Raw genomic sequence first — 14,141 nt, forward strand, 5'->3', positions numbered from 1 at the left:
GTGTTTTCCGAAACGAAATTCATTTTCGAAGAAGAGATTCATTTTGTTCATCATTTGATATTCTCTACAATATTTTAAGAGAATTCATTACTCATTCTATTCATTATCCAATATTCTCTTTGATATTTCAAGAGTTCTCATGATTCCCCTCATTACGGTTATTCAAACAGTTCCCTGTTATTGAAAAAGCAATGTGGTTTTCATAAAAGAAAATGAAAAATACCTAATAATTATTATTTAACGAAAATCCTAAATGAATGCTGTAAATCACCCCGAAGACTTCTGCTACTGCAGACATTGACAACAGGGTTAACAGCTAGATGGAAATTTGATGAGGACTACTATTCAAAAATTATTTGCCAGCCCGGGAATTCCATCTGTAAAAATACTTCATTAAACAATCTGAATCTCATGAACATGACACGAAGAAAAAGTTCGATTTAGTAAAGCCCACCAAAAGACTGTACAAATCCTACAAAAGCCATAAATATCAACAGTTTGTACTGTGCAATAAACTGCCCTCAGAAATCAGAAACCTTCCAAAAGATATGTTCAAGAAAAAAGTGAAGGAGCTACTAAAAAAAATCTGGCGTGGCGCACTCACACAACTTTCCTTGCCGTTACGAAAATTGATTAGCCTACCTGACGGTAGTGTTCACGCTCATCTGAAGTCAACTAATTCAAAGATCTCAGCCAGCTGGTGTCAGGACAATAACGCTAGAGACAAACGATGTCTGCTATCTCTTCATAGGAAATGATTTCATAGAATCAACTGTTGCAAACATTTTGGAGCTTATTTTCAATTTTAGGTGAAAATGTTACTGAACATTAATTGTAGAGATTTTCATGCTCAATCTTTTCCACTTGGAATTTCCTGTTCAAATTGTATCTGAAGCCTGATTATTGGGAATCTAAAATCAAACTTTGCATAGATGAAGCGGAGCTCCTGAAATTTTTACAGATATGAGACTTGTGGAAGTTGATAGAGCTTATCAATGACTATTTTAGGTATAAATTTGATCAAAATCGTTGGAGCCGTTTTCGAGAAAATCGCGAAAAACCCTGTTTTTTATGACATTTTCGCCTTTTTAGCCGCCATTTTGAATTGCATTTTATCGAAATTGTTCGTGTCGGATCCTTATAGTGTAAGGACCTTAAGATCCAAGTCGTTCCGTTAATTGGGAGATGAGATATCGTGTCATAGACGCACATACACTCATACACACACACACACACCACACACACACACACACACACACACATACATACAGACCAATACCCAAAAACCACTGTTTTGGACTCAGGGGACCTTGAAACGTATGGAAATTTAGAAATTAGGGTACCTCAATTTTTTTCGGAAAGCAATACTTTCCTTACCTATGGCAATAGGGCAAGGAAATTAACTAGGATGTCCTATAGATTAGAGGAATACCTCAGCAGCGAATTTGTTACCACATAATGAATAAATTGTAAAGTGGTCTTGATATGGCAAAGTTCTTCCATGTTATCTTATGCTGTTTTGTGTTATCTGACATTGTTTTATATTGTACCGTAGCCTATCTGAACTACTTCATCTATGTAAAAATGTCTATCACTTTTCCTTGTACCTGACCGACGTGACGAGATCCATGTATATGTTATATATATATTCGTTGATCAATAAAATGTATTCTATTCTATTCTAAGCTCTCATGAATTGATATTCTCAATCTCACCAGTTTCAACAAAAATAAATCATCGATATACTAAACCTAAATTTTACAAAATTAAGAATATCATTGGTTCTTATGGGAGAGTTCACACATTAGATAGGATAATTAATCGGAATTGAACTCACCCAATCAGCGTTCAACAAACTCCAATCAACGAAACAGCAATTAGTTGCTTACCTGTAAAAGAAAAACAAAATAAAACTCAGGTTTAGTTGCTTTTAAATCGAGGAAGAAGCTCGCTTTGATTAGCTAAACCCTTTAATCTTCTAGAGTGCGTGACTATACAGAGAAAGAGGTAGAAATAAAGAGGAATATATTGTGGAGAGGAGAGAAAGAGAGGAGATTGAGAGAGAGGAGTAAGTAAAAGTATGATGAGACTTGAGAGAAGAGAGGAGAGAGGAGGGTGATATTGAGATGGAGAGAGAGATTGAGGAAGTGAGATGGGGTGAGAGAGTAAGCTTATGGAAGAGGTGGAGAGACACAGAAAGACATAGAGAGAGAAGGACAGAAAAAGTGAGTGTGAGAGAAACAGAGTGAGACACACACAGAGAGAAAGAGATTGATTGATTGATTGAGTACTTTATTTATGTAGATTACAATATATACTGGCTTATACACTTATATACAATAGCTTACAATACAGCAAAATTATAGATGAATTTACATAATATAGACTTAGAAAATAATCATTGAACTGTATATGATATGAAAAAGCAATTTGTAATATAATAACTATAGATAATTATATTGTTATGCATCTACATAAATTGGCGGAGCTTTGGACATATCAAAGTCCATTCTTCGGAAAGAATATTGAAAATATCCTCCCCACTAACAAAGAAGGAGAATTATGGAAGGATCTTTGCATAGAGAGGGAATATTTTATTAGAAAGAGAGGAGAGATGAGAATCTTTGAATTTTTGCAAATTATCTATGATGGAAGAAGAAAAGAATGTATACAAAACTAAACATAGAGAGAGAGAGAGGAGAGAGAGAGAGAGAGAAAGATAGATAAATAGAGAGAGAGAGAGAGAGAGAAATGGAGAAGGAGATAGAGTGAGAAGATTCTAGAGTAAGGATAAACGCAAGTAACAGAGACAGAGATATAGAAGAAGAGAAAACGCGGTACAAAAAAAAGAAGGAAATAAAGAGGAAAATCCTCTATTCGGTTTCACTTTCCAAAGAAGCAGAGTCGTCCTTTAATTCTGAAGGACTGTGATGAATATACGAGAGAGCTGGGGCCGGAAAAACCTCCCGGGAAAACCCTGTGAAAATCCAGAGGGAAAATGGAGTAGGAGAAAGGATCGAACGGTACGAGACAATGAGTGTGTGTAGGTGAAAGTAGTCTAGCGTGAGGAAAAATAAGGGTTGACAAAAAAGATCCGCACTGTAGGAAAAACGTATGTGAGGTACACGTGTTCTAATGTTACCAGGATATCATGTGATACAGAGCTTTTAAAATTATGGAGAATAATAATATTTTTAATGAAATTTTGTGAAGAGAAGAACTACAAGACTTAACCTATTTCGGACTAAGAGTGACTTTAAGTGTGAGAAGGAATTAGATGAATCCATTCATAATTTGAAATATTTCTTCTATGTTTGGTTTTGAAGCATCTAATTTTGAAAAAACTACATTGTGAAATTAATAGACTATAAGGACTAAAAATTTTGTGGAGTGATGAACTACAAGACTTGACCTATTTCGGACTATGTGTAGCCTCATCTAAATTCGGGAGAGGAATAGCACAAGGTTACCTTATTTCCCCTCTCCCCATCATTTTGATGATGTATTATTAAAAAAATGGAGAATGAATTAAAAGACTATTATATAATATCAGTCAACACTAACTTATCGAAGTTGATGACAACTTATTAGTTGACAGTAACTCAATAGAAAATAAAAAGTCACTTAATTCCTCTTAAACCATTCTTTGTTGAAAATTCACAGCTTAATTTTTTGTGAATATTGTTGGAATTTGATATTAACTAACTGGGAGTGGTCTGTCAATATTTCTCAAGGAATCTATAGAGAGAAGGACTGGATTATAGTTTCTCCATGGCTTTATATCCTGTAGTTTTCTCTTCAGACTACACATAATATGTATGAAATCTATATTATATTAAAGCTGTAAATATTTGGACGATTTGTGACAAAATCAGGAAATTGAAGAAGTTTTGGGCAATAGCCTGTTTTTTCTTTTCCGACTATTGTATTGTTCGCTCTATCTAATAAATAAATAAATAAATAAATGAGAGAAAATTCACAGCCAATACCTGTTCCCCTACAAAGAGCCACCTTAAAATCAGTTAGAGAACACACTGGAAACCGCATGTCTATAATATAGTCAATAAGAATTGTAATTGTCAAGATTGGAAAATTTAGATTGAAACAATAAAGCTAGAAAAATTCAATACAGAATTATAACTTACTCCATGTAGTGGTAAGTTAATTTCCAAAAAGTGTTTGTGAAATTTCTTTGTCTGTTATGGTGGAGATGAAATCCATTTTCATTCATTCATTCATTCTTTATAACACCGATCTCGATAATATTCCTATTGTGACAATAATGGTTTCCAAAGAAATACAAACGTCTTGATTGAATGAAAATACTAAGAAATTGTCAAAAACCACTTATCCATACTTAGAATACATACATACACACTGATACATACATCCATAACATACTTAGAAAGACCGGTTTCGGTTGTCACACCATTGTCAATCTCTGGTGAATCTCTGATTTCCAGAGCAATCAGTCTAAGTATCAATAAATCTGTGGTTTTTGACAATTTCTTAGTATTTTTATTTAATATGAAATAATTACCACAATATCTCGGATACGTATTCTCTGAGTGTTAATCTTTGGTGAGAACAGAAATTTTAAACTTAACCTCACTTTGGACTATTTATGTGCCAGAATCAAGGAATTGAAGAAGTTTTGGGCAATTGCCTATTTCTCTTTCCAAATATCGTGTTTGTGACTGTTCTAATAAATAAATATCAACTTCTCAACTACACAAAATGTGAAAACATCTTGATCATATAAACACAAAACAGAAACAATAAATCCTAATTAAATTTCATTTAATGTAACAATAATAGTTTTCAGAGTAGCTTTCATACACAATACACAACCCCTTCATCTATTGAAACATCATCATCACCCAAAAACATGTATCATCTTTCCTGACACAACAGATAGGAGATAATCAAATTTCAAAGTCATCGGCTTCAAATAATAACAGTATAACTACCACAGCCCGAGGGATGTATTAGAAGGGTTGATGTCTTATTGTAAGGGATGATGTATTGTTAGAATTGATGTCTCTTTGTACTTGATGACATCATATATTTTTTCGATGAGAAATTTGTGTGTTTTGTATGCAACGTGAGGGTGATATCGTGTTTTAATTCAATGTATTACATCCCCTTTGTACATCATTTCAATTTTTTAGGAGTGTATATTTTCACACGCAGCCAGTCTCAAAGAAACGATTAGTTAGGCTTTGTGTTAGTGAAACACATTGTGTTTTTCTATGTATGTGTGAGGACAAACCATTGTATCTACATTGTGGTGTCGGAGTATTGGTACAAAACATTGTGTGTACGTCCCAGTGTGACACATATCCACATACATTGTATAACACAAAATATGTGTGGCACATATATGTAATTATAGCAAGCCAATAAACGGAACAATGCACGCATGCGCAGTACACAACAATAGTCTGCGGCAATAGAATAGAATGAATCATTTCCTAACAACAAAAACAAAATTCCATACACCATATTAATCATACTTTCGACACATAGACACTAGTATACAAAGGTTGCTGTTTGATATTATGGTGGCAGTGCCAATGCCAATATCCCTGTGTTTGTATCTTGGATTATGGTGTGATCCATGTTATTATGTCAGTATTTATTGAGTGGAGGTCCTTGGTGTTATATTTGGGGAATACTGAAAGTTTGAACCAAGTCACACTATGAAAAGCTACTGTGGGATTCAGTTTAAACTGTCAGAATTTCCAATGAATAACACTATTGCTTCCAATTACACTAATGCTGACAGTTGATAGTGAATGGGACTACAGAATACACTGTTATACTACTACTAGGGGTTGGATTTTGGTGAGGGGGTTGAAATTAGGGAGGGTGTGTGGGGTTAGGTTATGTGGGGAGAGTAATGTCCGTTTTCGTCACCCCCTGGTGGAGACGACAATTATAAGCAGGCTACTCTCACTGTCAGAAAGAGAGAGTGAACGTGAGAGAGATGGGAATAGTGAAGAAGAGAGAGATAGATCGTTAAATATATTATATCATTTCTTATATTGTTACAAGGTACTTGTCACCTATGATGACAGCATGTAGAATATAGAACAACTTCAAATTAGAATTTTACATTGAAAACGATCTTGTTTAGATGAAAGAATAACCAATCGATGTATGTGTAAACGTATTCTCTGGATATACAGCACAAAGCAATGCTTCTTCTATAGCTGGCAGTAGATTGATTGATTGGGTACTTTATTTACGTAGATTACAATATATACAGGCTTATACACTTATATACAATAGCTTACAATACAGCAAAATTATAGATGAATTTACATAATATAGTCTAAGAAAATAATTATTGAACTGTATATGATTTGAACTGTAGAGAGAGATGGTAGAACACGAAAAATAAATGTATCATAGGAATAAATAAAATAGAATAATAGTGCAAGTAATGGAGAGTTTCTAGAAAGCTCAAGAGTTGAAAAATCCAATAATATACAAACATCATAGAAAATGAACAAAGCAATAAAATATGATATAAATAGGTTCAATATACTGTATATATTTTATATAGAATATCACATAATATTTCTTCATTCTCAAATCATATTATTTTATGAAAAATGTATGAAGGATAAGTTTATGCTTTCTCTATGATGGCTCATACACTAATTTATATCAACTAATAAATATTACTAAATTCTACAAAATGCGAATTTAAAATTTTCTTATTCATGGATTCATAGATCTATAATGCAGACATAGTTATGATGTATAATATTATACAACATTACTATTGTCTTTTATTTTTTAGGACTACTCTTGAAAATAAATCGAAATAGAAATCCCAAGTATCCTTTTTAAAATAATTTACTCACATGTTTCGGCTATATGATGTCATTAATGACATGGAAACATGTTGTGAGTAAATAATTTTAATAAGAATACTATTGTATTGAATATTATTCAAGTAGCTATTTATCCTTCCCACTAACACTCTTGATGTGTGACTAGAGAAGAGTGAGTGAGAGAGAAAAATAAAAATAAAGAGAAGAGAGAATGAAAGCGAGGAATAGATGGAGAGTAAGACAGATCGAGAGAAGCAGTTGTTAGAGAGCAGAAGAGAAACAGAGAGATAGAGTGAGAGAGAGATTGAGTGTGTGAGAGAGACAAACAGAAAGAGAGAGACAGAGACACATTTGATTACAACACCCACCCATTGGTGACACAGTAAGTAATAGATCACCAATTCGTTACACACTAACACAGCCGGGTGTAAATGATGGATCTATTTTATAAATAATGCGAGTGCTCCGAATTTTTGGGGTGTATGACTCATTATGTGAGGCCCTCTTTTGTTGAAAACTCAGGGGCGGAGGGGTGGTGATCATGAGGATGATGTGGAGGAGTAGGAGGGTGAATGGGAGATGAAAGGAGAAGGAGTAATTTAAGGGGTAGATTGGTAGATCAAGAGGAAGTGAGAGGTGTTGATCATGAGGATGAGGAGGGTGGATGGATGGTAGGGGGAGTAATTTAAGGGGGGGAGGTTTGGGGTAGAGGGGCCCCAAAGGACCGATCACCATTATCGAGCTAGCCGGATCGAATTTAGTCAGCATGTGACCCCTGCAGACCCGCGGTGACAGAGCCCTCAAGCAGATGACGTGGTTTTGAAAGAAAATAGGTGGTCATGATGGATAGGCGAATTAATTTTTCTGTCGTGATGGAGTCATTGCAAGTGATGGGAGCTCGAGAACTGGGATTAGGTTATCCTAGGATTAGGTCATCTGGGATTATATTGGGATTGAATATCCTGGGATTAGGTTATCGATAAGGTTTAGGTATAGTATAGAGAGAAGATAGCATGAAAATATCCCATAAAAGAGAAAATATCCCATGGTTTGTAGAATTCATTCAAAGTTTGGAAGTTATGTATCAAATTATAGTGTTGTGTATCAAGTTGAGATGATACTGTATCATATTGTGTTAAAACCGTATCATTTCATGGTGATACCATAGAGAAAGGATAGCATAAGAAGATACTCCATGGTTTGTAGAATTTATTCAGAGATTGGAAGATTTGTTTCAAAATTTGGTGTTGTGTTTCAAGTTGATATGATACTGTATCATAAATTGTTAATACTGTATCATGTGTGGTGATACTGTATCATTTATGTTGATAGAGAGAAAAGATAGCATAAGAAGATATCCAATGGTATAGGTCATCAATGTTCGAAATTTCAAGTCGATTTTTGTTAACTCGAGCCAATTACTGTTATTTGTGTTGTGAATCCATTTCAAGTTATGGGATCTCCACGAGAACTAGTAGGTTATCCTGAGATAAGGTTAAGGCATAGAGAAAAGATAGCATAAGAAGATATCCCATGGTTTGTAGAATTCATTCAAAGTTTGGAAGTTATGTATCAAATTTCGTTGTTGTGTATCAAGTAGAGATGATACTGTATCATATGTGGTGATAATGTATCATGTGTGGTGATAATGTATCATCTTTTGTTTCTACCATAGAGAAAAGATAGCATAAGAAGATATTTAATGGTTTGTAGAATTCATTCTAAGTTTGAACGTTTTGTATCAAATTTGGTGTTGTGTATCAAGTTGATATGATACTGTATCATATCGTGTTGATATTATTGTACCATGTGTGGTGATACTGTGTATCATTTTATCGTGATACTGTATAATTTATGGTGATATCATAGAGAAAAGATAGCATAAGAAGATATCCCATGGTTTGTATAATTCATTCAAAGTTTGGAAGCTTTGTATCAAATTTTAGTGTTGTGTATCAAGTTGAGATGATGCTGTATCATATTGTGTTGAATCCGTATCATGTGTGGTGATAATGTATCATTTCATGGTGATACCATAGAGAAAAGATAGCAAAGAAGATATTTCAAGGTTTGTAGAATTCATTCAAGGTTTGGAAGTTATGTATCAAATTTTGGTGTTGTGTATCAAGTTGAGATGATACTGTATCATATCGTGTAGATATTGTACCAAGTGTGTTAATATTGTATCATTTATGGTGATACCATGGAGAAAATATAGCGTAGATATCCCATGGTTTGTAGAAATCATTCAAAGTTTGGAAGTTATGTAACAAATTTTGGTGTTGTGTATCAATTTGAGATGATGCTGTAACATATTGGGCCATATGAATAAAGTTGAGCATTTGCTTATACTTCTAAAATAAGGAGCATTTGCTTCATTTTCTATGAATAAACGTGAGCAAAACCTTTTGCTCATGCTCATCAGAAAAATAGTTTGAGCATTTGCTCAAAAGTAAAATCTTTTGCTCAAAATTGATCAACTATTGCATTTGATCAACTTTTGAAGCAAATGCTTCAAAAAAGGTGAGTCTAGTCTAGAGCAGCTTATCATCTTTTGCTCATAGTAAAATGGCTCAACTAATTCGTGTGAGGAAGAGGAAACTATATACCAGACACAATAACAACCAATAGTTGAGAACTATGAAACTCTTTCTAGATTTAACCATGATATATATCACCATTATCCCTACAAAATAATAAATACAAAAGATAGCAACCTGATATAAAGATAGCCATCACAAAATAGGAAATAGGCATTTAAGAAGATAAGAGTGTAGACGATTGGAAGGAGGCTATTGATATTATAAGAATATGCTGAAGATTATTATAGAGATGACATTTTTCACGCTATTATTTCAAAATTCTAAACTCAACTAACCTAAAACTCTATTCATAAATAGAAAACAGAGCAGACGACGCAAACACAAGCGGTGCCCCCTACTTTCATATTTAGCTCTTCCATGAGCTATAAAAACGAATTAAGGCTACAAAAGCGAATCAGCTGATGAAATATCTAAAATGACCACTAGATGTCGCACTATAGTCTAGGATACAAACGCAACATCTGAGGCATTCCTGACATGATGAATGTTATAGAACGCATATGCTGCGGCGTTACTGTCTATGGCACTTCCATGGGCGCAGCAGCAGGTGAGGCATTACTAATCAACATTGAAAAACTCACTAATCAAGAGGTTAAAATACGTGAGCATTTGCTCCAGAGTTTCAGGAGCATAAGGTAAGAGTATAAGGTAAAGCTTATTCATATAAAAATGAGCAAATGCTTTTGCTTCTACCTTTTGCTCATGAGCAAAACCTTATGCTCCATGCTCTTGCTCATGAGCATTTGCTCTGGTTTTATTCATATGGGCCATTGTGTTGAATATGTATCATGTGTGGTGATATTGTATAATTTCATGGTGATCCTGTATCATTTATGATGATAGAGAGAAAAGATAGCATAAGAAGATATCCCATGGTATAGGTCATCAATGTTCGAAATTTCTAGACGATATTAATTTGTTTACTCACGCAGATTACTGCTATTTGTGCTATGGAGCCATCTCAATTAATCAATCCATTATAATCAGCATGTACTTCTGAAATACGATAAATGATGAAATTTTCAAAACAACTGTCAAAAAAATGGTCTGGAAGACTAGACTATTAAATTTGTTACCAGTTGAAATCACTTCTTCAACAGTATTCAAAGCAACGAATAAGATCACTTACAAAAGTGGAGTAAATTTTTAAGAAAATACACTCTCTCACAGGGAAACGCACTTCACTTTCCAAAAACAGAGACAACAAATAATTAGATAAAAAGAGTCGATTTAAATACAACTCACGACACTTCTCAGAAACCGACTTGAATAATTGAGATTTCCAGGATTTTTCTCTGGAAAAGAGACTCTTTTTTCGAAAGAAACAGAGATCTGGAACGAGGAAACTGTGAACAGAAATCTGGAACTTGGAGAAAAGGATTAGGGAAAGTGGGACGTTTTTCTTTAAGGGCTTCATGGGGTGGGGGGGAAAGTAGAGAGGAATAAAAATAAAAATCCAACGATCGGTGAATTCGTGGAATTTTGTTTCAATGTTACTCTACTTCAGATGAAGCAAAGGCATGTGTGTGTACCAGAGAAAGGGAGAGTGAGGGAGAGATAGAAAGAGAGAGAAAGAGTGAGTGATGGGAGATAGAGTGAGAATGAGGAAGAGAGAAAGAAAAAGACAGACTGAGCGACTGATGGGAAATAGAGAGAGGTTTGAGGAAGAGAGGAAGAGAAAGAAAGAGAGAGAGTGAAAGTGGGTGAGAGTGAGAGAGAGTGAGTGAGAGTGTGTGTGTGTTCCAGTGTCCCAATGCGAAGTTTGTTGGCAAGGTATTCGAGCCCAGTTTAACCTACAAAGACTGACTATCTCGCCTCATATGTGCCTCATATGTATGTCGAATACCAACGTATGAGTTCCTCACATACCTTGAGAGTGGGGTTACTGTGGCCTATTGTCTTTGAGTCAAGCGTGTGTGTAAATGTGCGTACAAAAGTTACTCTCAGTCATAACATATCAGGAATTGCCCGCACGCAAAGGAAATGCGTGATGGAATACAAACAATATTGTTCTCGCATAAGTCTGTGGTTAGAACTGCTTTGTGGGTCACATTTTCTGGGTTACCTTTGTCTGAATCACACAAGAAAAACAGGTTTGATCATTTTCAAAAAGCTTACACTTCAAAAGGTTTTTCTACTGTACTTCTCAAATTTATTGTTAGATGATACATCAAGTTTGATATTTTGCAGATTAAAGAGTTTGATACATGCATTAAACGTATGAAATCCAATATTTTGTGAAAATTAAAAGAAAATCTATCTAAACAACTTCATTGTCACCTGCCAATAATTTAGAAGAGAAATAATCAAGCAGAATATTGAGTTTCATATTTTCATTAAACGTATCTAATTCAATATTCTGTAAAAATGAAAAAAGAAAATCGAATATACACAATTTTTCATCATCTGCTAATAATTTAGAAGAGAAATAATCAAGCAGAATATTGAGTTTTATATTTACATTAAACCTATCTAATTCAATATTCTGTGAAAATGAAAAAAGAAAATCGAATATACACAATTTTATCATCATCTGCTAATAATTTAGAAGAGACATAATCAAGCATATGTTGTTTGAATGAAAAAGACTAAGAAATTGTCAAAAAACCACTGATTTATTGATACTTAGTAAGATCGGTTTCGGTTATTACACCATTGTCAATCTCTGATAAACTCATGACAATGGTGTAATAACCGAAACAGGTCTTACTAAGTATCAATAAATCAGTGGTTTTTTGACAATTTCTTAGTCTTTTTCATTCAATATGAATAATTACCACAATATCAACTTCTCAACTACACAAAAAGTGAAAATATCTAGTTTGATTTATGTACATTAAACGCATCGAAGTCGATGTTCTGTAGAAATGGAAATAAAATCGAATATACACAATTTCAACATCACCTGCCAATAAATTTAGAAGATAAATAATCCACATTGCTTAGAATATAACGAAGAATGAATACGATCATGTATAATACTTGGGCGTGTCCAGTCTCAGCCAAAGACAGTCGAGCTCATCCTCCATTGGTCAACAGCTATTGACCAATCGTGAGGCTCCCCCATTAACTGTTCTACTGCTCTAAGTTTGAGCTTTTAATTCACAAGAGATTGATAATGTTGATTAGGATCTCAAAATTGTCATTGAAATAGACGCATGAAACTTTTCTATCAAAGGTAAAAATAAACGGTTCTCCTAGTTCATGGATATGATAATGTGAGACCAAGATTTATACATAAGAATAATTTCCATTTTAGTAGAAGAGAATCAGTAATAGTCTAAACAGAAAATGTTTGTAATGTATAACAAAATGATTATTATCAGAATAAGATACTCTATCACAAAAAAACAAAGTTACAACATACCAAAACAACGTTACAGCAATCGAAAAACGGGCCACTATCAGTACATCCTATCTGCCTACATCACCAAGCATTAGAAATATATGTAAACAGGAGTCGAGTAAGCGAAAGTGCACTGTACGAAAATGCTAAACTCAGTCAGGAAACGTATATTGCACCGTCATAAATATCTCTCTCTCTTCCCCCTGACCAGGGGAGAAAGTTTTATGCAAAACCTTGGTGGTAGAGGGTTAAGGAGAGGGGTGGGGGAAGTAAAATGATCTCTGTACCAAAACAACATGCTCAACTGAAAGTACACCCCCAATTTGTGTAGCACCCCTCAAAAAACTCAGGAAATAAATATGGAAAACCCAAAAACTCAACACAAATCACAGGGAAATTCACTCTGAACAGGGACGGTGATATGATTTTATTATCCACTCACTCTCTCTCTCTCTCCCTCTGTGTCTGCCCACCCCTCCCCCACGCACCAGAATGGGAGGAAGAGTGAATGATGAAGAAGAGAGAGAGAGAGAAGAACGATGGCGAGGGAGAGAAGAGAGAAAAACGATAGTGATCGAAAAATTGAGTATGCAGTCAGACAGATGTATGAAGACCGGTATAATATCGCTCTGACCTTATGATAAAATCGTTGGATCTTCATCATATATTGCTTCGGAATTCCTCTTTAGCATATAACCATAATTCAACCAGATTCCACTCTCTCTTTTAGTTCATCATCCTCTCTCCCTCCTTCCGTTCTTCCTCTCTCTCACTCTCACGGGTTTATCTTGCATCCCCCTATCCCTGTCATTTCTGTCAATATTTATTGTATTGTTCCACGGGGATACATTTCGGAATGTCCCCCTTATGAAAAATGCATTTTTGGAAATATGTGGAGGTACTAAATTATATTATAATAACGCAGGTATTGTAATCATTTTTTGATAGGGAGTAAGCTCCCTATGGTAACATAACATTGTGATAGAGATTTAGGAAAAATAGATTTTCTGCTGAGCATTTTGCTGAGCAATTTTGATGTTGTGTATCAAGTTGAGATGATACTGTATCATATCGTGTTGATACTGTATCATGTGTGGTGATACTGTGTCATGTGTGGTGATACTCTATCATTCATGATGATATCATAGAGAAAAGATAGCATAAGAAAATATCCCATGGTTCATGTTTCAAATTTCAAGTCGATTTTTGTTAAATCGAGCCAATTACTGTCGACTTTTGTCTATTATTACTGTCTTGTTGGAGTGAGAGTGTATGAACGGCACAGTATGAGAGACTACCAGCGTCACATAGCCTCACGGTAAAACTACTAGGACTATCGGCTTGAGT

The 14,141-nt window shown here is 34.6% G+C and overlaps 1 protein-coding gene across 1 annotated transcript in view; it reads right to left on the reverse strand.

Annotated features, from left to right (window-relative positions):
- Positions 1-280: 280 nt before the first annotated feature.
- LOC120353824 overlaps positions 281-14,141 on the reverse strand; it is a 555,685-nt gene continuing 541,824 nt past the window's right edge. The window contains exon 3 of the mRNA XM_039438899.1: positions 281-1,889. Within this exon, the coding sequence (XP_039294833.1) occupies positions 1,849-1,889 (41 nt within the window). The 3' untranslated portion in view covers positions 281-1,848. The remainder of the gene's footprint in view (positions 1,890-14,141) is intronic.

Source organism: Nilaparvata lugens, chromosome 12 (genome assembly GCF_014356525.2).
Source record: "Nilaparvata lugens isolate BPH chromosome 12, ASM1435652v1, whole genome shotgun sequence".
In the NCBI taxonomy this organism is placed as follows: domain Eukaryota; kingdom Metazoa; phylum Arthropoda; class Insecta; order Hemiptera; family Delphacidae; genus Nilaparvata; species Nilaparvata lugens.